General features: G+C 42.7%; 2 protein-coding genes and 1 long non-coding RNA gene across 12 annotated transcripts in view; 1 reads left to right on the top strand and 2 right to left on the bottom strand.

Annotated features, from left to right (window-relative positions):
* The window catches only part of PIWIL1 (piwi like RNA-mediated gene silencing 1), a 29,521-nt gene extending 21,681 nt beyond the window's left edge, over positions 1–7,840 (top strand). For all 6 annotated transcript variants that reach the window (XM_083589967.1, XM_083589966.1, XM_083589968.1 and 3 more), the window contains 7 exons: positions 7–207; positions 1,049–1,152; positions 1,416–1,486; positions 3,182–3,335; positions 3,615–3,740; positions 5,992–6,139; positions 7,445–7,840. In XM_083589967.1, coding sequence (XP_083446093.1) covers positions 7–207; positions 1,049–1,152; positions 1,416–1,486; positions 3,182–3,335; positions 3,615–3,740; positions 5,992–6,139; positions 7,445–7,561 — 921 coding nt within the window. In that variant the 3' untranslated portion in view covers positions 7,562–7,840. The remainder of the gene's footprint in view (positions 1–6; positions 208–1,048; positions 1,153–1,415; positions 1,487–3,181; positions 3,336–3,614; positions 3,741–5,991; positions 6,140–7,444) is intronic.
* LOC310751486 lies at positions 4,060–5,983 on the bottom strand. The gene is made up of 2 exons (XR_014542552.1): positions 5,286–5,983; positions 4,060–5,244 (listed from the first exon to the last, which is right to left on the bottom strand). It is a non-coding gene; the product is annotated as an uncharacterized lncRNA (long non-coding RNA).
* A 2,512-nt stretch (positions 7,841–10,352) lies between the features above and the next one.
* Positions 10,353–23,834, bottom strand: part of RIMBP2 (RIMS binding protein 2) — a 260,412-nt gene continuing 246,930 nt past the window's right edge. For 3 of the 5 annotated variants that reach the window (XM_083589684.1, XM_083589686.1, XM_083589687.1), the window contains 4 exons: positions 19,863–19,966; positions 16,779–16,850; positions 14,425–14,559; positions 10,353–12,017 (listed from right to left, as the gene is read on the bottom strand). In XM_083589684.1, coding sequence (XP_083445810.1) covers positions 11,826–12,017; positions 14,425–14,559; positions 16,779–16,850; positions 19,863–19,966 — 503 coding nt within the window. In that variant the 3' untranslated portion in view covers positions 10,353–11,825. Of the gene's footprint in view, positions 14,288–14,424; positions 14,560–16,778; positions 16,851–19,862; positions 19,967–23,834 lie in introns of all 5 variants that reach the window. The other 2 variants (XM_083589685.1, XM_083589688.1) reach the window with 1 other exon arrangement.

Raw genomic sequence — 23,834 nt, 5'->3', positions numbered from 1 at the left:
TTTAAGGTCGTTTGCCTCCTCTCCAGTAACCGTAAAGACAAGTACGATGCAATCAAGAAATACTTGTGTACCGATTGCCCCACTCCAAGCCAATGTGTGCTCGCTCGGACATTGAGTAAACCCCAGACAGTAATGGCCATAGCCACAAAAATTGCTTTACAGATGAACTGTAAAATGGGTGGGGAGCTCTGGAGTGTTGAGATACCAGTAAGTAGTTCTTTTCAAGTATAATTGTTTACTTCATTCCATTTGTTAGCATTGTCAAATGCCTGCATATAAATACTGAATGTGCTTAGATTGGCTTATGAAGTTTTATTCTTTAACCCAGTTTCTTCGTAATCCCACTTGACTTTTCCTGTTGACTTTGTGATCTGTTTAACCTAGCTACTTGCTTTGTTTCTCTACTATCAGGATAAAAGGGAACTGGGGAGTTGTCCGAAACAGCCCACACAGTAACAAAGGCTGGAATTGATTTGGGATTGCAGTTTAAAAGCTTGTACTCCCTAAGTGCTAGCACCATGTGAAAGAGAGAAAAAGGAAGAACTGTAAAAGTGTCTTCTCCCCGCTCCCCCTGCCCAAATGCACTTGTTTGCCTTCGAAGCATTCATACCTTAGAACACAGCACACATTGGCTCAGTAGTTGTTCAAAGCCGCTGCTAAAAACCCTTCAGTTGCTAATAAATACTTTCTTGTAGACAGAATAAGCTTTGGTTTTATGTAGAAACCTTCAAATATGATACTCTCCTTAATGGACTTAAGACAGTCACTGTAAACACATCAGCAAATTCTACTATCAGTAGTTGGTCTCTAAGGTGCTACTGGAAGGATTTTTTTAATCTTATTTTATTTTGTATCAGTAGATTGAGATTGGGTCAGACTAATAGGAATTTAAGAGGATATCCAACTAGCTAGTACTGTGCCCTTTGAGATCAGAGTATGACTCTTGGATAGCTCCCATAACTATTTAGTGCAAAAGCTAATTTTAATATATTGGAAACTTCGATTTTTGAGTTTGTAGCTCACTCTGTTTCTCTTAATATTTTTCAAGCTGAAACAACTCATGATTGTGGGAATTGACTGTTACCATGACACCACAGCTGGCCGGAGGTCAATTGCAGGATTTGTTGCAAGTCTGAATCAGGGAATGACACGGTAAAAATCTGAAGTTGTTTTTTTTTTTTTAAATTGCAGCACTTTGTTTTTTAGTTTTCTTTATGAAAAAGCAATTTATTGGAGAAATCAAAAGTATTACATGAACTTTCTCAGCTGCCTGGCTTGTGCTGCACACACTTTCTACTTTGTAATAAAGTCAAATATAGTTATCATACAGAGAGAGACTTCAGGTACTTGGCTGCTGTCACAGTAATGACGAGGAAAATTTATTTTGGCTGAACCATTTTCTTTTCTCACAACAGTTGGTATTCACGCTGTGTCCTTCAAGATCGTGGACAAGAACTTGTAGATGGACTTAAAGTATGCTTGCAAGGTAAACTTAAATACTTAAGAACTTATGTGTGTCATTTTCCCTATTTTTTTTTAAGGGACTGATGAATTGGTAACCATGGGTCTGATCAGGTTTGCCAAGCTGTTTGTAAAGACCTGCCCAGCCCCATGCCCCAATCTGCTGATGTTGCCTTTGCTGGCACAGCCAATAGCCCACTGCTCTTTAAAGCAGGTCAAAGCACTCCACTCCACACTCAATGGCAGCTGGGAGTTGTTTATCCTTGTTTCATGCAGTTTTCCTAATGCAAATACAACTGGGGAGTGGGGTGGGGATGGTGTAAATCAGGCATAGGCAAACTCTGGCCATCCAGATGTTTGGGACTACAATTCCCATCATCCCTAGCTAACAGGACCAGTGGTCAGGGATGATGGGAATTGTCCCAAAAATCTGGAGGGCCAGATTTTGCCTATGCCTGGTGTAAATAAAGGTTATCCTTCTGTTAATAAATGGATATCTTTGAATTCCATTACCTTCACTGGGAGAGATGAGCATATGTTTTGCCTTGGTGTTTAATCTTTGATTGGATCATGCCCAAATATTTTAAAAATTTACACAAATTTGGAGTGCTAAATATATTGGTTTAGATGAAACTTAAAAAGCACTCCTTTATTATTTTTAATTTACCTATTTTTTATTTTGACTAAGTAAAAATTGTAAATAGTAAAAATGTGCACCCCACCCAAGACCATTCCATTGTAACTATCCAACTTCCCCAAATTTCAACACCTCTTGTAATGGTTTGAGCCCTTTTCATTGTAACAGTAAAAATTCTACAAACGCTGTCCATACCTTCTCAAAATTATTTCTCCTGCATATTCCCCATCTTACTTTAATGGCACATGTTAATTTATCATTAATAGATATATCCCACACTTCTTTATACCATTCTTCCATTTTATATTCATCTTGCCCCTTCCACTTCCTAGGTATAATAATTCATGCAGCTGTCAATAAATTTGCGAGCAAGTCCTTCATAGCCTACGAACCTTCCACCCAATGTAAATTGATAATAATGCAACCTCTGAACTTTCAGTCAGCTTTAACCCCATGATTTCTGTTGTCTCTTTAAACACCCTTTGCCAAAGAAATGGTACATATTTATAGCCCAACCACATGTGAACATAATTCCCAGTTTCCTGGCATCCCCTCCAACATAACATCAAATATTCCTTGTTTATTTGATTTAATCTGACTGGTGTTAAATACCATCTCCAACCTAATTTATAATTTTCTTTTATTCTTATAGACAACATTTTCAACGTACCTTTCTCCCATATTTTCCCCCAGCTTTGACTATCTATCTGCCCTGTTGTATCCTTTCCCCACACCTCTTTTAATTGATCTTCTTGATCCTTCCATTTCTACTAATATTTTATAAATTAAAAGTACTCCTTTAACCAGACAAATTGTTACATAACAAACTGATTTATAACAAGCTTGCTTATAAAATTCACTTTAATGGGAAGTTGTCTTAGCAGGGTGGACTGTTAATTTATTCCTGTGAAAAAGATAAAGTGCTTCCATTCAAAATACAAGAGTGAAGGAAACCAGTTTTACTAAGCTTGACATTTTGAGGGAGGCGCTATAAACAGACTGCTTTTTTAATTTAATGGCGTGTTGGCGGCCAAAGGGAATAACATTAGTAGTAAATTGATGCACTGATGTTTTCTCCTAAAGCTGCTTTAAGGACTTGGTATACCTACAACAACCACATGCCTTCTCGCATTATTGTGTATCGAGATGGTGTTGGAGATGGTCAACTGAAAACCTTGGTTAACTATGAAGTTCCTCAATTTCTGGAGTGCTTGAAAGCTGTTGGGCAGGACTACAAGTAAGTTAAGTGATCCGTCATGATCATGTCATGGTTAATCACATGCAATGGCTCCATAAAAGGTAAGCTTGGTGATGCCATCTGGCATACCTGAATATCAAATGGGTAAATGAGATGGCTTTATTGAACCACTTCTCATTGGTCTCGCATAGCCTTCCACTACCTGGTAAAAGTGTTTCTGTTGTACTTAATTGCCACCATATTAGAGTAGGTTTCTTAACGTACTGTTTTATTTCAAATTAGTAACTGTATATAAACGTCTTATGTGATCTTCTCAAGTCCCAAACTAACAGTGATAGTGGTGAAGAAGCGTGTGAATACAAGATTCTTTGCTCAGCTTGGTGGAAGACTTCAGAATCCACCTCCTGGCACAGTTATTGATTTGGAAGTTACCAGACCAGAATGGTAAGTTGCAAGTAAACTTTGTGCATATGGAAGATAATTGAGCTGTTGTCTGGATTGCTTTTGCCAAATCCTTGTTAATAACCAGTATTCTTGCTATGGTTCTTGACTGGGAAATAGCCAATTCTTCTGTGGATGCCAGAGGTCTCCAAGTAGGCCGTGTTCTTGCAGTTCAGAGGCAACAAACACCCAGAACTTCAACAGAAGACTTTTCCCTTCTTGCTGAGGATCACTGTTTCCTTTCTCGGCTCAGAACAACATCCTTTCTGGAGTTTCCCTCTCTATTGCTATTCTTTACCTTGTACTTTTCTTCCGTTGCATTCCTTCTCCTTGCCCACCTTTGAAAAAACAAAATCCCTTTAAATTTTTAAATTTTGCTTTCTTTCCTTTCTTTTCCTCTGTGCTCTTTCCTGGGCCTGAAGTCAGAAGCTCTTTTAACATAGAGCAGACAAGGGAAGCATAAGCTGCATTTTAAGCAAGGGGTAGCACTTAGCAGTAGTCATAGCCGGCAGCCATAATTGTGGGATATTCATTGCCATTTTGAGAACTCAGGGAGCTGGGCGAAGGTCCTTCCTCCCAGTCTGGAGGCTTTTGTCTCGTGTGATGGCATGCCTGCTTCATTCACTGCCTCTTCACCCGTTACACCAAGGCTGAACACTTCCATGGCTGTGGAGGAGCAAAGGCAAGGCTGCACATTATCCCACCATTGCTCCGTGCATGGCAAGTTCCCTCCTCAATTCAGCCACTGCAGAGTTAGGGAGACCCAGGAGCTGCTTTCTTCTGTGGACTCCAGCACAGTGGGCAAGAGAATTGACTTTGTTGATCTATGTGGCCTCCTATGTGGCCTATTAATCTCTCAGAGGAAAATCTCCTTCCCCCACAATCTCAGCAACTTGCTCCTGGGGCCAAACTGCTTCAGGCTTGCCAGGGAGTCTCAGCCCAGTCTGTTTCTGAACCCACAAGTGATGCCTTTGGCACAGTTGACATTATATCAGGTCTTCTTGCCACCACAATCTGCTCTCCATATGCAGTATATTTTTCCTTCTGGTCTCCTCCCTGTCTTGCTGTAACAAGTTTGCTATAATTCAGCGCACCACCTGAACTTTCCCTTCCTCCTTTCATGACTCAACCTAGTGCTCCTTAGGACCTGCTCCCTGCCACTGCCTTCTAAATGTACCTTGGTTGGCACAAGGGCTCCTGCCCCCTTTCAGGAAGCTAGAGAGCAAGCAGGAGTGAGAGATGCTGCCTCTCTCTCATCCCATGAGACAACTAAGTATTGAGTGATGAGATTCTGGAAGTAATTTGGGATCCTCTGTACATCCACAGTGAAATACAGTTTATTGTAAACAACTGTTACTTCAGTGTGAGAAGGTATCCTTGTATGAATGAATACAATGGATTACTCGTCTGTTTCATATTTACCTTGAGTGGACTTCAGATGAAGGTGCTAAATCAAAGGGTGCACTTGGGAAAGCACCCAACAATTCTAGATACTTGCTATGCTCAACTTGAGCCATTGGTTCTGTAGTTGCAGAACATCCCACACACTGTGTTTGGTATAGATTAAGCAAAACCTAGGAAAGTGTGTGCATTATTCTTTTGTGGGTGGGGTGGGGGGAGAGAGATCATTCATTATGCCACCTTTCATTCAAATGAATTACAAAGCAGCTTAAACAGTAAATAACCTGAACATTACAAATACAGAATCATAGAATAACAAGTCGTCAGCTAAACAATTGCAATCTATAAAACACTATTAACAAAACAACTAAAAAATAAGTTGAACATCACAATTAAGCCAAAGTCATATTATATGATTAACAAATCAATACAGCACTTATAATCTCTAAAAATATTAAAAACAGTAGCAAAATAGCAACCAAAAAACAAACTAAGCAGTGTTAAATTCATGCACACACATTCCCCATCCCTATGCCTCATAATCTTTCTTTCTGTTCAGCTCATTAAAAGACACACAATGCCTGTGGCAGCTACTCCTCTGAAGGTTCCTCAGGCTGGAGGTGGGGTGAAACCCAACCACACACTGATGGCAAACAGTCTCTCCCCCCTCACAGTTCCTTCCTCTAGAAACAGCTCCCATACAAAGGCTCTTAAGGCTGAAGGGTGGGGCAAAGCAGGTGGAATAAGCCATTGCCTGATGGCTAGCACAAAGTTTCTCCCCGCATAGCATGTGTTCCTTAACTTCCACTTGTCTGGAATTCCATTCTGAATTGTAATTTTTTTCTATTAAAAGGTATGATTTCTTTATTGTGAGTCAGTCTGTGAGAACTGGCAGTGTTGCACCAACCCACTACAATGTAATCTATGACAATAGTGCGCTGAAGCCGGACTACATGCAGAGGCTAACATACAAGCTCTGCCACATGTATTACAACTGGCCAGTAAGTATATGTACAATAAATATACTTCTCTCTCAGCAGATGATGATTTCCTCAAATGAGTTAACTCCTCCCAGGTCCTCTAATAAGCAGGGTTCCTGCAAATCAGGTTCAGAATCTTTGCTCTGGACGCTTGGGGAGGAGTAACTTTCCACTTTTAGTTCTGTTCTGCTTTGCTCCAATACATTTGGGAACAGATGTGAGTTCCAACAAAAAGCTTGTTGTAGGCTCCTCTGCCCACAATCATCCATTCGGAGTAGAAAGAGAATTGGTAATGCAACTTGGTTTTTGTAAGGCTTATTAGTATTTCTGCCTGCTAGTTGATTCCTTAAGAATCAATAAAATTCTAAATGGGGTGGGGTGGGGAGGCAGAAATACAGGGCAGAGGGTATCCAAATTGGTAAGTAGACAAGCAAACTAGCTGAATTTGCTTAAGTGTTCCCTTACTGTGCATGCTGCTTTTGATTAACACATTTGTCTGTGTCTGAAGCAGAAAACTGGCTTGAAGAAGCCCACCAAACTATAATTGCATCCTGTTGAGGTGATTCTTTACATGTCATAAGACAGTTTCCTTATAAGCCTGGTAGAGTCATACATGTGGCTCCATTCCATTCTGCTCCTCCCACCCAGTGCAGCTCAAATGAGTCTTGTAATCTAATCTGAACCCAGAGAAAGCTGCATGGGGATCTGCATAGCACGTCAGAGATACATTGATGGCTAAACTGCAGTTTAAGACTAACTTATTGTGACACGCAAACTAGCTCAGAAATCCTGTTATGGGTGGCTTTGATAGATTGAATGCCACTAAATCTGTTTACTTGCAGAACCTCACACAAGGGCCATCACAAAATCATATTACCCAGCATCAGTAGTACATTTTAGCCATGAGCATAAATCCATTGGGACCAAACTGCATTTCTCCAGATGGGGCCAAATGACATTTCTCATTAAGAAGGTCCTTTGAAAGTAAAACAGTTCTCCAGTCATTCTTTTGAGAGGAGACAGGAGAGACTTGGCCCCACCCCTCTGCCACATTCTCAATAGAATATTTATTTAGATTCTTGTTGATTTTTAACTTCTGTTGGTGAGGGCAGCAGAAAGGAGATTTCTGGGTAGATTTCCATTAAGGAGGAATGGAGGAGGCAGCTTAAAGGAGATAAACATTTTAATGATAATTGTGCTATCTTAGGCCCTGTCTCTTCATCATATTTGTCCTTTGAAAGTGCAACTTTTAGTTTGTGACGTGCCTAAGAGGAGGGCACCAGCTTGCTGTACCTGCTTCCTGTAATGTGTTTATTTTCTCCATAGGGGGTTATTAGAGTTCCTGCTCCCTGCCAATATGCCCACAAGCTGGCTTTCCTTGTGGGTCAGAGCATACACAGGGAACCTAATTTGTCGCTGTCAGAGAATCTCTATTACTTGTGATCTTACAGGAGAGGATGAAGAACAGTATGGGAAGATAACTTGTATCGTAGACATTTTTCTCCCCTTTAGAGATGTCTTGAACGTGGAGCTTAAAAAAACAAACGCTTGTTTCATCATGCTATGCTGTTTCACTTAGTATTATGTCAAACTATTACTTGTGACTTCAGCAAGATGAATTTTTAGTTAATGTTTTGTTTGATAAAGTGTACTTGGTTTTTTGAACATGGTTCTTGCTAACAAACCGTATATTTCCATTTCAATAAACTGTTAACACATTAATCTGAATTTATTGGTACTTTTCATTCTGGAGAATGAGTGAACACAGTAAGCTTAAATAGAAGACTAAGTCCTCAATTGTTTCTTCATTAAAAGATAAAGGTAAAGGGACCCCTGACCATTAGGTCCAGTCGTGACCTACTCTGGGGTTGCGGCGCTCATCTCGCTTTATTGGCCGAGGGAGCCGGCGTACAGCTTCTGGGTCATGTGGCCAGCATGACTAAGCCGCTTCTGGCAAACCAGAGCAGCACACGGAAACGCCGTTTACCTTCCTGCCAGAGCGGTACCTATTTATCTACTTGTACTTTGACATGCTTTCAAACTGCTAGGTTGGCAGGAGCAGGGACCGAGCAACAGGAGCTCACCCCGTCACGGGGATTCAAACCGCCAACCTTCTGATCGGCAGGTCCTAGGCTCTGTGGTTTAACCCACAGCGCCACCCGCATCCCCATTAAATAATTTGGGTCTTCTTTAAATAATCGCGGTCAATTAAAATATGTAGTGGGCACAAGATTTGTCTTGTATGTGTAGTGTTGGAAAGCCGTCCAACCTGTTTTGGAGCCATTCTGTTTTTAACAGATCCAATTTACATCCAAATAGCAAGTCAGATTGGACAAACAAAAGTTCTGCTCTTCCCCATTGACATATATAATGGAAAATATTAACATCTTTAGATGTTACTGCAGCTATAACTTTATTCTTTTTCATGGAAATTGTAGGCCAAAGAGCCCCCTCCAGAACAGATTTATCCTACCAAGTTGTAGCTGGGCAGGGTGGTTCAGCCTCAGACCAAGTGGGCCACAGCAGTACTTTGACCCAGAACCTGCAGGCCATATTGTTAAAGTTTCCATTATGGTTATGTTATTTAATTATATATAAATATGCAATTAATAGTACGAATATTTGTTAAATTTTAATACACAAGCGTGGGGTACCTGACAAATTAGTAGATGCAAAGCCCGGAAATGAGGAAAAACCCAGGAATCTTGGGTCAAGTGTGAGATCTTTGGCAAGGGGGAGATTTAAAGAGCCTTATGTCCATCTAAAACCAGGAGCCTATGTTTGTTCTTCCCCACTAGGCAGGTTTTTCCACAACTATCTACCTACCCACCCAGATGGCCCCAAATCTCTGCTGCTTCTCCCTACCCCACTGATTCACCTCTGGCCCCCAGGCAGGCCCTTGACCTACACATACCAGTGCCCATGAGTGCCCCCAACTAAGCAGCAGCAGCACTGCCAGGTCTCTGTTGCTCCTGGGACTTGGAGGTGGCTCTCACCTAGCCCTTCACTCCCTCCTGGCACTGGTGGGCAGGGGGTAGTGCCAGGTTTAGGGCAGCACAACTGGGTCCCCCACACTGGGAACCAAGCCAAAGGACACATCAAAATCTGGCAGCACTTGCCAGGCTTTGGGAAAGACATGATCCTAGAGCTCTTCCACCTCCTTTCCAAATCTGGGGAAGCACCCCAGGAGCCACTTCCAGTTCCCTGCCCTGCCAGGTGCCACTAAAAGGCCTTGTGGGCTGTGTGTTGGACCACCTTGTTCCAGGGGATTTATTTCTGAGTAGGTGTGTGTCAAGTTGCACTGCAAATCTGTATGCAGCCTAACTGCAGGAGTGTGGGGTGGGAAGGATGCAAGGAAAGGTTGAGTTGGGAGTTGACAGATCTGGTATGGAGAAAAAGTAAAATTTTGGTAAACACCAGTGAGGATCGTAGAGGGCCATTGACACTCATTTGAAATACTGAATGCTTTCATGTCTTCATCTGCATAAAGTGTTTTCCCAAGTTAAATGTATGTTGGGTATGTACATCTGTACACATGGTGGAAATTGTGAACGGCAAGGTCAAAGTAAAATAATGCATGTCTACTCTATAGTAAGCACCATTTAGTTCAATTGATTTATTTCTGCTGTTTCAGGCAGCCAACAAATGGCTTAGCTTGTGGGCATTGATTACGTCTGCTTTACCTTTATGCTTAATGTCTGTTTGGAATGCCTACAGTTGGAGGGCAGTAAATAGGTGTGGAGGAAAATGGTCCCAGCCCTTGATGGGTAGGAATTACTTACCTGACTGTTTGTTCATGCATCCAGGCTTGCTCCTTCAAGAAAGACTGAAAATGGATTCCTGAGAGTCTTGTTTGAATGATTTCATTCATGATGGGGGGGGGGTGGGATTTAGTGTTAGTAGTGCTTAAGAGGGCTGGGGTGCATGGCAGTCTGTCTTAAACTGAAATCTCTTGATCAGGCATAGGCAAACTCGGCCCTCCAGATGTTTTGGGACTACAACTCCCATCATCCCTGACACTGGTCCTGGTAACTAGGGATGATGGGAGTTGTAATCCAAAAAAACATCTGGAGGGCCGAGTTTGCCTATGCCTGCTCTTGATGCTCTGAAAAAGAATGACTGCATTGCTGGAGGGTGTATTAGAAGAGAAACTGGGCTCTTGGGGGTTTCTGAATCCTTGGAAGAGCTTTCCGCCTTCCTAAGTTTGTCAATAAAGAGGCAACAAAGACAAACCTACAAAATATCAAATTTATTTATATAAAATATTTTACACATGAACAACTGTACACATGCACACGCCCACACAATACTTTACCACAAATTTAGGCCAGTATTTTTCTTTTAATTTCATAAATCTAGCACACTAGATTATTTTACAAGAATTTACATTATATTTCTTTGAAGACACAATGGGGAAAAGCTTTGATCATTCATATTATAAACCTTCCATCAATTACAAAAAGAAAGGCAGTCTGAAAAGTATGTATAAACAGTAAAAAGAATTTACAAATGGACAAGTTACAAAAGAGTAACAGCCAAATATGCCTGCCATCAACTACATAGGGCTTTTTAAAATCTTTTTTTCCCCTCCCAAACCACAGTGCCAATATTAGGACATAGTATGTAGTGGCAAACGTAGCAATCTTTATCTGTTTTAGTAACTTCTTGCTGGCGATGGTCAGTGAATAACACAACTTTCTCATTGTAGTACTTCCTCACTTTTGTGTCTAGCATACTTCTGAGATCAGTACCAAAAAAATGGTGTCCAGCTCGACTGCATTGCAAGATACTTTTTTTTTTAGAAAAATTATCTGGCTGTTGGAATACCAAAACCTTTACTGGTGCCAGAACCTACAGAAATATATATATATGTATATATATATTTAAAATGGCTTGACTGTGCATTCTCTGAATATTTTTTTTATGCAGTAAATCTGGCTTTTGATGTACTTGAGAGGTTGACTAGCAGAACTCGTACAGATGTTTAAGAATGCATCTTTGCACAACACTTTCAGACTCCCAGGAATTACATTGGACATTGAACCGAGTCCGCAACACCAATTACTTGATCTTTTAAAATTACCAATGTCTTGGTGAAAGATGGAAAGACAGTTGAATACACAGTACATACAAAGTATACGCTGTATAGTTTAGACAGTACAAATCATTTGTGCATTAATAAGGCAAACATCAAGGCGGAATAAACTAGGAGTTTCAAGACCATTTATGCGTAAAGTTGTGGGTAAACGGCAGAAGAGGGATCAAAGAACAAGATTTTCTTTCTCCACTTTAAGGGAGGGAAACGTACCAAAATGTATCCAAAGTTGTTGGCTGGAAGAGAGTTGCCTTGTCATGAGATGGTTGGTTCTCGTAATGTTCCTCAATCCCTTCAGTCTTCCCTTTATATATATTTTTAAAATGCATGTTGGCAACACTGTGCTTTTTAGTAAGAATGCCACGTTGATTTTTTCCCCCTCCCTCCCCTCCTTGCCATCTGATTTAAGGAACTTGACACCAAACCAGTCAGAGATGTTTCTGCTGATGTCGGAATGTGCTAGGAAATGGCCAGGTTCTCTATAGAAAGAGGTTCAGAATAGTCATGAAAGCCCTAGTTTTTTTTTTTGAAGTTTTTAATCATTTTATTTTGTTAAGAAAAAACAAAATACATAGATCTGAAGCTTTATAGGTTGTCCAGATGAACACGAAATCATTTCACTGCACCAAGCTTTTTCAGAAGTTTCTTCCCTTTGGAAATCAGCCCCTTTTTCTTTTTCGAGGACAGTTCCCTGCCTCGCCCGGGACTACCAGAACCCACAGATGACGTAGGTGACCCCGTATGGAGATGGACTGTGGGGGATGGTGCTCTCCTTGGTGATGTACCTGTATTCTCAGGAGGAACCTAGTAGGTACATTGTTACAGTTTACTGAATGAAAGCCAAACAACAAGAAAGTCGGTAACATTTTTTTTTGTTAATTTTTTTTTTTTGGACAATCCATTTTTTTTCCTTTAAAGTATGCCACACAACAGATTTAGCTAATTTACCAAAGTAGTGAGAAAAAAACAGCATATACAGCTGAAGGGTTGTATTTGTGGGTTGTTTTTTTTTTGTTTTTTTGTTTTGGTAAAATAAATTGCACTGCTTATTTTAACTGGGTGACTCAGAACTGGATTTTGGCCAGAATTAAAATTGCCTTTTCACATTGCGGTACTCTTGGTGACCCTGAGCACGTGAGAAAATTCAACTAAGTACTACAAATGCCAAGTTCTATATATACACCAGCCAGTTTCCACAGGGAATCGCCAGTTGTGGAGATAATATAATCAGAGGCTTTCCCCCCCCCTTAATTTTTGAGATCCATTGGACACTTTTTTTTTAAAGAAAAGCAATACTGTATATACATATTTTAATAAGATGGCACACTGGTTGAAAGAAAAAAAGCTAAAATGAACCTTAATCATAATCAAAGAAAGCTTCATGACCTTCGATGGTAGCAATACACACTTTTTATACAATAGGATTTCTTGTAAAATGGCTGGTACAGGGAATGGATATTTCCTTGCACAGAGTGCATTGATATGTATGAAAGTCATTCGAGAGTGAAAACTTGTGAGTGACCACACCAGTCGCAGTGCTTGCTTAATGCATATAAGCCGGCCACCAATTCTTTCTGGCAGCTATGACACTTGCGTGGTCCCCAGTGTATCCAGAAAATCTAGATCAGGCTCAGTTTAATGAACGGAACTGAAATTGAAGAAAAGAGGTCACAAGCTTACTTTGATCTCAAATCAAGGTCTTTGTCTAATGAAGAAAACAAAAAAGAACCACTTCGTAGAAGCACCCCCAACGTACACCTGAAGATACCATATATATATTGAGCTCTAATGCATTCATTCATGGGTTTGAGCTGCATGTCTATGTCAACTGTTATTGCATTGATAAACCAAAGAGCCGCCGAGTGCTTTGCAAACATGGGTGTAGGACTGTGCTATTGGAGAGTTTGCATTATTATTATTATTTATTGAATGATGACTATGGAGAAGATACTGCCATAGGCAAACTTGGGGTATCATTGACCAGCAGAGGAACTTTTAAGGCAAACAGTTGAAGCAGATATTTGAGGTTAATGTGTTCTCAGATACAACCATACCCCTTTCTTTTTATCTACCATACTGATCTGCTTACAGTGTTACACTTCTCATTCAAGGGTGGGTCTGTTTTGTGCTTTTACCCCCCTCCCTCTCCTGGAGGTGGGGGGCTTTCCTCCCAGATTGGCTAACAATGCAATATGCAGCTTCTCTTTGGAATTAGACACTAGGAACACTTTTTTATGCAAACAAACAATACGTCCAGTAAGAAATATGTTCCAAATGTTAAAACTGGTTTTTTTTAAGAACATGAGCCCTGAATACAAGGAGGAAGAAAACAGTGAGATAAGTCAATTCTGTTGACATTTTATGGCTATATAGACCCTAGAAGTTGAGAAAATTTTTTTTTAGAAAAATAAAAAGGAGGGGGGGAAAAGTACATCGAAGGAAAGTCTGCAACCAACCAGGGCTAATGGTTTTGGAGACATATTTCTCTCTCTGCACATTTAGGTGCTAAGACGGCTGCATTAGATAATGCCAGCTAGCTTGAATTGATTTTTTTACTGGTATCTTCAGTTGCTCACTTACGTGAAGGCTACATTGCCTTTTTTTAAGGTGTGAAATGAACACTCTTCTTCTGTTCCCAAGCAGATGAGCAAAGAAATAAAAATATACATAAAATATAATATATAAAAACTGCAGTGATGAAAGAAGACAGAAGTGAGATACTACACATGAATACTTTTCAGAGATGGGCACCTTTGTGGGATACTTGCTGGCAGCGGGGTTTGGGTGAGGGTTTTGAATGGTTTGAGTTTATGGTCTACGCAAGCTTGCTGGAGCATGTCCCTTCCCTCCCCCCACCCCCTTGTTCTGTGTTGCATTTAACACTATAGCATACCTATATTCTGCAGCTGTTAAATAATTGCAAGGCAGAAAAATGCTTGAAAAGCTAAGCTTGCATTGCAATGAACCAAACACAAAACGAATGGTTCGTAGCTAAATGCTCGTGATACTATTATACACACTAGTGGAAGAACAAGTTATTTCTGTGTTTATTGGCATTTCCCCCGCAGCATGTCCTAAAAACAAAAAAATGGATTTTAAAAATGTTGACAGATGATACTCATAACTAAATCCGATATGAAATATGGGGGGGGGGGAGGAAACAGAACCAAAAAAAGAATAAATGTGTTTTTGTTTTTCAATGCTTGCTTACCCTTTTTGCTTTCGTACGTATTGGCGTATCTTGAGTATATCGTGCTGGGGCATCAGACAAGTAGACGTCTACATCATCAGGCACTTCTTCAAGAAAGTTTGAAGGAACCAAACCCTTCTGGCCATTAAGTTCACCCTGCAATGTAAGCGGGTGAGGTGGAATCCATATTAAAGAAACCTTCCTTGCAAAAAAAAATAATCCACAAATCCCAAAAATGGTTTCCAAAATAGCTGACAGTGAGGCTTGCAAGTTCAAAGACACGGACCAAAAGGGAAATGTACTGGGAGGGAGCGAGAAGCAAGGGAAGGTAGGTATCGGTTGTTAGTTACAAGTAGGGATACATGAATCTGACCTTTTCCCATTTCCCCCAGTGTTAAGCCCAGTTCTCCACATTTCTGCATTGGTTTGCATTTTTTTTAAGTCCTCGTGAAAATCCAGCAGCATTGTGGTATGCCATTCTTGCAATAAATACTTCCCTTTTTTGCATTTTATGAGCATCTTTGCTCATATATGCATTTTAATTTTCGTAGAATCTTAAGAGATGGAAGGGACCCATGAGTTATCTAGTCCAACCCCCTGCAATGCAGGGATCTCAGCTTAAGCATCCATAACAGGATATCCATTCATTTTGTTAGAGGACTGCATGGCAAAATTTGAAGAAGTGTACTTTTGATTCGTGGGTTGTTTCAGGAACTGTGAATTAGGTAGGTTCATATGAAAACGGAAACCAAACCTACTTTCCCTCCCAGCCCTAATCTCAAATTGTAATGACCAGCTGGGATGGGGTGTTCCTGCTTCCCTTCTTTTTCCTTGACCCCCCAGTGATAAACTAGCAAACCTTAGTTAGAATCAAGGTTTTCGGAGCCATGTGAGCCATTAACACTACTTTCTCGCTGATGAGCAAACCACAGTGAATAGCAGAAGGTCCATATGAAAAGGGAAATAATGTAGAAAGTTAAAAGCGGCGGATGATCAAATGGGTGGATTACTGAAGCACCGTGACTAACTCACTAGTTTGCTACTCTACCTTGAAGCTACTTCTCCAGGATAAGTATCCCCTTGTGTAAATATCAGACCTTTCTCAGTGTGCACCTCCAAATTCAGGGTTGTGTATATACTGTAAAAGGTAAAGGGACCCCTGACCATTAGGTCCAGTCATGGCCGACTCTGGAGTTGCGGTGCTCATCTCGCTTTATTGGCTGAGAGAGCCGGCATGCAACTTCCGGGTCATGTGGACAGCATGATTAAGCCACTTCTGGCGAACCAGAGCAGCACCCAGAAATGCCATTTACCTTCCCTCCAGAGTGGTACCTATTTATTTACTTGCACTTTGACGTGCTTTTGAACTGCTAGGTTGGCAGGAGCAGGGACCGCGCAATGGGAGCTCACGACCTTCTGATCAGCAAGCCCTAGGCTCTGTGGTTTAACCCACAGCGCCACCCACGTCCGTGGATATACTGAGATCCTCCTAATTGCTGGATCCAGCAAAATCACTTCCTTGAATCAAGGATTCAAATTCCTGGAACAACCAAGCCAGTTTCCTGGTAATGGGCCAATGAGGAAACAAAGGAAGTGGACCTGTGTCAGAGGACAAATGGGTGGCTGTCTCAACTAGGATAGTTAAAAGGACAGTGGAGAGTAGTTGATGTGAGCTGGAAGCAAAGTAGCAAGCTGGGAAGCAGGAGAGAGTGCCATGATTGATTTCTGTTTGAATCCAAGGCTGCGGGCTCTGGGAAAAACAAGACCTTTTTGGGGTGCTGATGTGAACCTCTCCATCATAGGCTTAGGTTGTATATATGTGTAAATAAACCACATATCCTAGAGATGACATGGTCTCTGCTCTGCCTCATCCCAAAGGAAGCAAACCCTGGGGAATCTCAGGGAACCAAGACACAGATCTAAGGAGCAGGGCCTCTCTAGTTTTGGGATCCACCATGTGGGATGCCTTCCGCCAAGGAGGCTTCTCAAGCAAGCCCTGAAAGTTGGGTCATTCAGGGCACCAGGCTGAAACTTGGCTCTTTTATTAGACCTGACTGAGTAGGTGTGTTTGCTGTCCTCTGGTATTTGCAGCTGTTTCCGCTCTGTTCTACGAGTTCCTGCTGGATTTGAACTGTAGAGGGGGCGCTTCTTGTTTTTGTATCTGGGGCCTTGATTGGAAAAAGAGCCTAACTAGTCTGCTCTTGCTGGTGTATACAAAGGCAAGGAAGGCTCTCTGGTTCCAGGGGCACTCTTGAAAAAGAAAAAGGCTGTTCTTGGTTTGCAACACCCTGAGTGGAAGAGGGTTTGCAGCCAATGAATGGACGTGATACTGCAACTGGAGCAGAGTAGTGGAAAGAAATAAACATGATACTTACATAATAAAAGCCATCTTCATCAATTTCTCCAATGACTGTTATAATGTCTCCTGTACAAAATGTTAGCTCAGCCTGTGGAAAGAGAATAAAGGACAGCATCACCAGGTTTTGCAAAGCAGGGTTCAGTTTTTGACACTGCGTCAAGGATCGCTTCTTTCCATATGAACCTACCCGGACCCTGAGATCAGCTTCTGGGGCCCTACTTCATGTGCCTCCTTGAGAGGTTCGGAAAGTGGCATGACGAGAACGGGCCTTCTCTGCAGTGGCTCCCCGTCTGTGGAATGCTCTCCCCAGGGAAGTTGCCTGGCGCCTTCATTACACACCTTTAGGTGCCAGGCAAAAACATTCCTTTTAACCAGGCCTTTGGTTGACCTGATCAACATCCCATACCCTTTTAAAATGTGGCTCTTCTGGGGCGAGTATTATTAGATTATTGCTTTTATTTTTATTTTATATACTGTGATCTTTTTATGTGAACCACCCTGAGACCTCTGGGTATAGGGTGGTATATTAATCATCATCATCATCATCATCATCATAAGTGATGGATATCTAGCAGCACCTCTGTTTATTATTGGTGAGGTGACTGTATCTCCTGCTGCAACTATTTACAGAAGTCTATTTACATTAGTCTAATGCAGCAAACAACAAGACAAGTCTTGGGGTTCCTTTAAAAACTAAGGTTTATTATGGCGTGCGCTGTGCAGGCCAGAGTTTCACTTCATCAGATGCACAAAGTGCAACCCTGAACTAGCAAGCACATTTATGCATGAGGGGAGGAGGGGAGGAGGATGAATGTCAGAACAGACATCGTTCTGCCCGGACACTGAGGTCCAGCACCGAGGGCCTTCTGGCGGTTCCCTCATTGCGAGAAGTGAGGTTACAGGGAACCAGACAGAGGGCCTTCTCGGTAGTGGCGCCCGCCCTGTGGAACGCCCTCCCACCAGATGTGAAGGAAATAAGCAGCTATCTTCTCTTTAAAAGACATCTGAAGGCAGCCCTGTTTAGGGAAGTTTTTAATATATAATGTTGTATTGTTTTTAACACTTGATTGGAAGCCGCCCAGAGTGGCTGGGGGAAACTCAGCCAGATGGGCAGGGTATTAATAATAATAATAATAATAATAATAATAATAATAATAATAATAATAATTATTATTATTATTATTATTATTATTATTATTATTATTATTATTGGATAGAACTCGGTAGCACAGCATCTGCGTTGCAGGCAGAAAACCCCAGGTTCCATTTTTTCCCTTTTTTGTTTAGTATACTTTTAAAGAAAAGAGGGAAAAGAGAAAGAGGGAGCAGATGAGATGCACTGGCAGAAGGAGCTCTTTTAATTTTAATGCCTGTGTAGAAGAAGAAACTCTAAGGGAGAGTTTTTTCTCATGCTGGTGTACCAACTCTATCTTCATGTTTTTGGCAAGACATTAAAAGCTGGTTCCATGGTGGTAGGTGATGTTGCAGGTGAGTCCCTGATCTGAAACCTATGCCTAGTCTATGCCTTATGCTATACCTGGTCATAAGGAAGTAATTTTGGGTGGGAATTCATTTTAATAGGAGCAAGTTCTTTTTTTAAAAATCTTAAATTCAGTTCTGCACACTTTTTTTGGAGCAATCTGAGGTTGGTTTTGGGTTTTAAAAAAAATAATCATGAAAATTCTTCAGCATTTCAGTGCAAATTTCTCTTAAAAAGAGAGTTTCCCCTAAATAAATGCAGTTTTGTTGTGTTAGTGAAAAAAACACCATCTTTTCCCAATGTCCCCACCCCCACATTTATGCAATTTGTAATCCGTTGGTTGGAGAACTGCACCACGCAATTTGGACGCGTGCAAATTTTGAAGGAGGGCTGTGTTGCAGTTCTCATATTAGGAAATGCAAATTTGATTGGCTTGGCTTAAAATGTGAACTGAACCTGATTTCTCCCCCATCCCTGCCCCTGACCACTGGCAAGGCTGGCTAGGGCTGAGAGCTGTAGTTTAACAGCACCTGGAGGACCACTGGTCTCCCTGGTGCTTCCAGTGTAAGTGCCATGATTATTTTGGACTACAGTTCTCACAAGAGAAGGCATAAACCAGCCGCCAGCCCCTAAATCTGTGGTAGTCAATGTGGTGCCCTCCATTTGTTTTACGTTGCAACTCCCACCAACCTCAACCACGATACACAGTGGTCAGGGATGATGGGTATGGAATTCCAGCAACATCTGGAAGGCACTAAGTGTCAAAGTGCCGTCAGGCAAGCAATGTCCAGAGTGAGGAACAAACTCTTTATTGTCAAATGCACCGTATTTTTCACTCTATAAGACGCACCCAGCCATAAGATGCACCTAGTTTTAGAGGAGGAGAACAAGAAAAAAAAATATTCTCTCCCTCTCTGCGCAGCACCCCTTCAGCAAAGCGGCAGGAGAAATGGAGCCCCTTCCAGGAGAAACGGAGCTCCCGCTGCGCTCCGGAGGCTTCGGGCAGCTATCCCTGAAGCCATGGAGCCTGCATTCACTCCATAAGACACAAACACATTTCCCCTTACTTTTTAGGAGGGGGAAAGTGCATCTTACAGAGCGAAAAATACGGTACACTTACAAGTTAGGAAAAAGCATGTCTAACAGTCCTACGTGTCTCAGCTACTCCTGGGTGGGCACAACAGGGAAGCCCCAAATTCGGGCTTACATGTTTGCGTGCAAGCAGATGGAGACTGCGCCTGCATGCAACCTGCTCCTCCTGCTTCATTCCTCTCCTGGTCCTGGGAGACAGGGGAGCAGGAGAGGTAGGCACAGGAGGAGGAGGAGGTGGGGAAGCCCTGGACTCTTCACTCTCCAATCCTGCAGCCCCCTCCTGCGTCCAACTCTCATCTCCCAGTTGTTACAGGTCCCCCCAGATCACCGATCCCTTCTTCCAAGTCAGTCTCCACCTCCGCTTCTGCTGGTGCCTACGCCTCAGCACCCAGCCACCACTCCTCTGTGTCCAGCCAGTCCCGGACACCCAGCTGGCTACCCCCCTCCACCCTCAAAGGACTGAATTCTTTCTGTACCCATGTATCAATCAGGTTAGAAGGAAGGGCTTTGGTTTGCTTCAACGCGTACCTCCACGTCAACATTAGGAGAGCTTTCCCTTGGATCGTAGTCATATAGTGCCACCATTCTCCTGGTCGATGCTGCAGGCTGACGGCCGCTCCTTCTGTTCCTTTCTGTTCCAGCCAAAGGGAGGAGAAGCTATCACAGTTACTTTTAAATATATGTCACCACTATGCAACTGTGACATAAACAAGGGAGCAACCCCACCTGAGACCTTGTTCGCTAGCAAGTCACTGATTTTACAATGGACACAATGAGATAGTTTCTAACTCTGAGGTTGGCTCTGCCTTTTGATAGTGCTGTTCAGATCAGCCTTTGCCAACCTGGTGCCCTCCTGGCCTTTTTGGGAGTTGTAGTCCAAAGTCTTTGGAGGGCACAAGGTTGGCAAAGGCTGGTTCAGACGGTCAGGGACCTGGGTTTCATCTGTATCCAAACCACTTTTGCCAAATGGACTGCTCTCCTGACTTAGCAACAGAGGGTAGAAGAACACAGGAACACAAGAAGAGCTGGATCTGGCCAGTGGCTAGTCTATATCAGGATCCTGTTTTCATAGTGGCCAGGATGATGCCCCCCATATAGCAGCTTACAACATATGCTTGTAGTCTTCAAGAATTGGAAAGAACCACAAGTGGTTCACGGGTGCACCAATGGTTGTGGGAAGCTACCACTAAACTGAAGCTAAAAGGCAGGGCTCTAAATTCATCTTAAGCCTCTAAATTAATCTTAACACCTTTGCCTGGTAGAAGAACGAAGGCTCCTTCAAGACCTTTCAATGCCACTCTCTGCTGTAACAGAAACATTATTTACACCAGAAATATACACATTTTCTCAATGAGCGACAAGAGCAAATGTGGTTTGAGCAAAAGCTGCAATGTTTAGACACCAACATAAAACATTTCTCAGGGAAAGTTCTGGAATGGCCTTCCAAACGACATGAATGGGGCATGGTCCTTGCAACTGATGGATCTGGCAAAGGAAAACCATGCTTGTTTAGCATCAGTATCTCATGAAGGATGCTTTGGAGCAGAGAAAGTGGGGAACAGTATGAAAACTGATGAAAGGGAACTTGGGACAGGGACTCCATGTCTGATGGAAAAAGAACATCGAGGATGAGGAACGTCTGGGATTGGTACACTTTTTAGTAAGAAAGAAAGGAACATATAGCATCGCACCACACCACCTGGGAGCTGGCATTTCTTTGGAGGAGACTCAAGTCACAGCTGGAAAGAAGCTGAAATCTTGGTTTGGCTAGCAACTGAGCTCTGGTCCCTGCAGATGTCAAGGCAGCCCTAAACATCTTTGAACAGCCTTTTTAAGAGGCACCAGATCCCTTTTAAAGATGCACAAAAACTGATCCCCAAGTTGGAACAAGAACTCAGGTTGTTTTCTCCTGGAGCTGAACCACTATTTCAGCTGGTCCAAGGTGCTGGTTGTAGCACTTTCATGAATGATGGAGAAAAATAACCAGTCTCAGCTGTGCAAAGGATGCAGGAAAATAGGGACTGGGAGGAGGATGCTCAAATGAAGGAGAGGGTTTGCGAGTTTAAAGACTCCTTTTCTCATCACATCTTGCGTTGACCCTGCTCTGAAAGAGCTGCCTCCCTTGAAGATGCAGACCAGGATCCAAAAGAAGACTGAAAGTAGTTTCACGAAGCCACAGGTATGTATACCTTGTGTTGCTTTCATCAACACACAACAAAACCACCCTACACAGTTCAACGGATCCTGGTGGTTATACCTTATGATACTGGCGGGGTATATGGGATTAACCTGCTAAGCCTCAAGACTTTCCCCAGGGCTGTGTGTATTCCAAATATTCATGTTTGGAAACCATTTATTTATTTGTTTATTTGTTTGTTTATTTATTTACATTCTAAGAAATCTCTATTTTCATTTACTTAAAGAAAAAAGTCTAGTCCTTATGGTTGTGGATGTGATCAGTGCTTGGTGAAAATGTAGAAGGCCTTCTCTGGCAGCGGCAAGGAGGCAGCTTCAGGGCTTAATTTGCCCTCCTTGCCCGCTGCCCAACATCTCCAGAGTAGTACAGAAAGAATCTCACACTTTTTATCATCAGGGAGTCCTTACCAACATTAACAGGTCTGATGAAGGCCGGTGTACCTTGGAAGGTGCTATACGTCCCTTCACCAAAGGCTTCTTTAAAACAGAGGTGGGCTGGCCATCTGCCAGGGACCCTTTGGTTGTGATTCCTGCATTGCAGGTGGTCGGTAGGTGACCCTTGAGGTCCCTTCCAGCTCTACAATTCTCTGATTCTGCTGTGGAATTCTGTGGGGGATATTCTAGGCCAGTAGCTTCCAAACTTCCTCACCCCCAGACCACTGGAGAATTGCTTACAAGACCATATGATTGATTTCCCTGCCAGAGCCGGCCCACCCATGATGCAGGGCGAGGCAGCTGCCTCGGGTGGTGGAAATGGAAGAGGCAGCACTCCCTTGTGTCCATCCTATCCTCACCACAGAAACAACCTAGGTAAGGGAGGCTTTGGCAGCAGAAGAACAACAAAACCTTCTGCTGCCCAGCTTTGAGTGTACCCAACCCCTAAGGGCAGAGGGAGACCAGCAGAAAAGCTGTGCGGAACTCCATTCTCCACGAGGCACTTAATCTCAGGTTGTTCGAGCCCCACATTGGGCAAAAGATTCAAACTCAGAACTCTTAAAAGTAGCCAGCAAAGCTGCACGATGACCAGACCAGGGGCACCTAATGAATGCTCACATTTTACAGGTGAGGAACACCCTTTCTGCTCCTAGTATCTGATGGGATGCCTAAAAGGAGTATCAAACAAGCCAGCTCAAAGCACTTTGCTTCGTCAACAGCTTGAATCAGGTTGTTGGGTTGGGGGTTGGTTGGTTGGTTAGTTGGTTGGTTTTAAGCACAGACCTCTTTTGGACTTTCTGGACCTGCGGTGTGCAGAGTGTGAGCTCTCTTTGAAACGGTTGCAGTTGACTTCAGGAAAAGAACAAACAAAAGAAGAGAAGATATGAAGCTGTTAAGAAGGAAGGTACGGCACTTTCAAAATGTGGACTTTCAAGGACCAAGACCAGATGGGTGGCAATGCAGCACCGCCTGAGTTCATTTTAACCACCCCATGTGTTTGTCTTTATCACAGAGCCATTGTTGCACTGAGGGTGGTGTAATCCAGCATGGTTAAGGGGTTGGTTTGCTTTTCCATGTCCTCAGGATCAAAGGAGACCCCAACATGAACAACAGAGGATCAAAATCAGATTCCAACCCACCTCCCCAAACCCCTTTCAGGTCAAAGGAGTTAAACCATTATACTTCCTTTAAAACAACAAAAACTTAAGGTTCCTGGCCAAACTAGCCACTACATTAGCTGCATGGGAGGCGCACATTTTTTGTTTTCTAAATAAGAAGCTGCAGCGAACCCATGCATTCGAAGCACATTTCCTGCTCGCTCTCCTGCCAAAAAGAACTTTGGGAACTGTAGTTTGCCAAGGGTGCTGGGAATGTATCCCCGTGAGGAGTGAACTACAGCTCCCGGGATTTTGGGGGGAGGTCAGGTGCTTTAAATGTGTGCAGCCAGCTTCTTTCCACCTCTGCTGACAAAAATAGATGGAAGCTGTTGTTTGTCTTCCAAGGAAATCTCTTTTGGGTGCTCCCTTGGGGAGGGTGCAGTGCGGGGAGGACAGAAAGTTAACCCCCCCCCCCAGTCCGGAGACAGCTCAGGCTGTCCCACAGCTGCTATTTACATAACTGAAGAATGTGCATGTTACCAAGCAATTAACATTACATCTAATTCGGCCCTTTGCCTCTCTAGCTTTTGAAACTTAGCTTATTCTGAAGACTACTTCTGTTTCCTACACAGTGATGACCTGCCTGGTCCAGAATATTGTGCGATTCAGGCCATGACTCAGAGCTGCAGGCAGCGGTCTCTGATGGGAACAACAAGCAGGGTGACCCAGACCAACCGGCAATGCAGAACACGCCATGCAGACTCTAACCATT

The sequence above is a fragment of the Podarcis filfolensis genome (genome assembly GCF_964270895.1).
Source record: "Podarcis filfolensis genome assembly, chromosome: 16".
Classification (NCBI taxonomy): domain Eukaryota; kingdom Metazoa; phylum Chordata; class Lepidosauria; order Squamata; family Lacertidae; genus Podarcis; species Podarcis filfolensis.
Note: the sequence above shows the minus strand (reverse complement) of the source record. Positions and strands in the feature narration are given on the sequence as shown.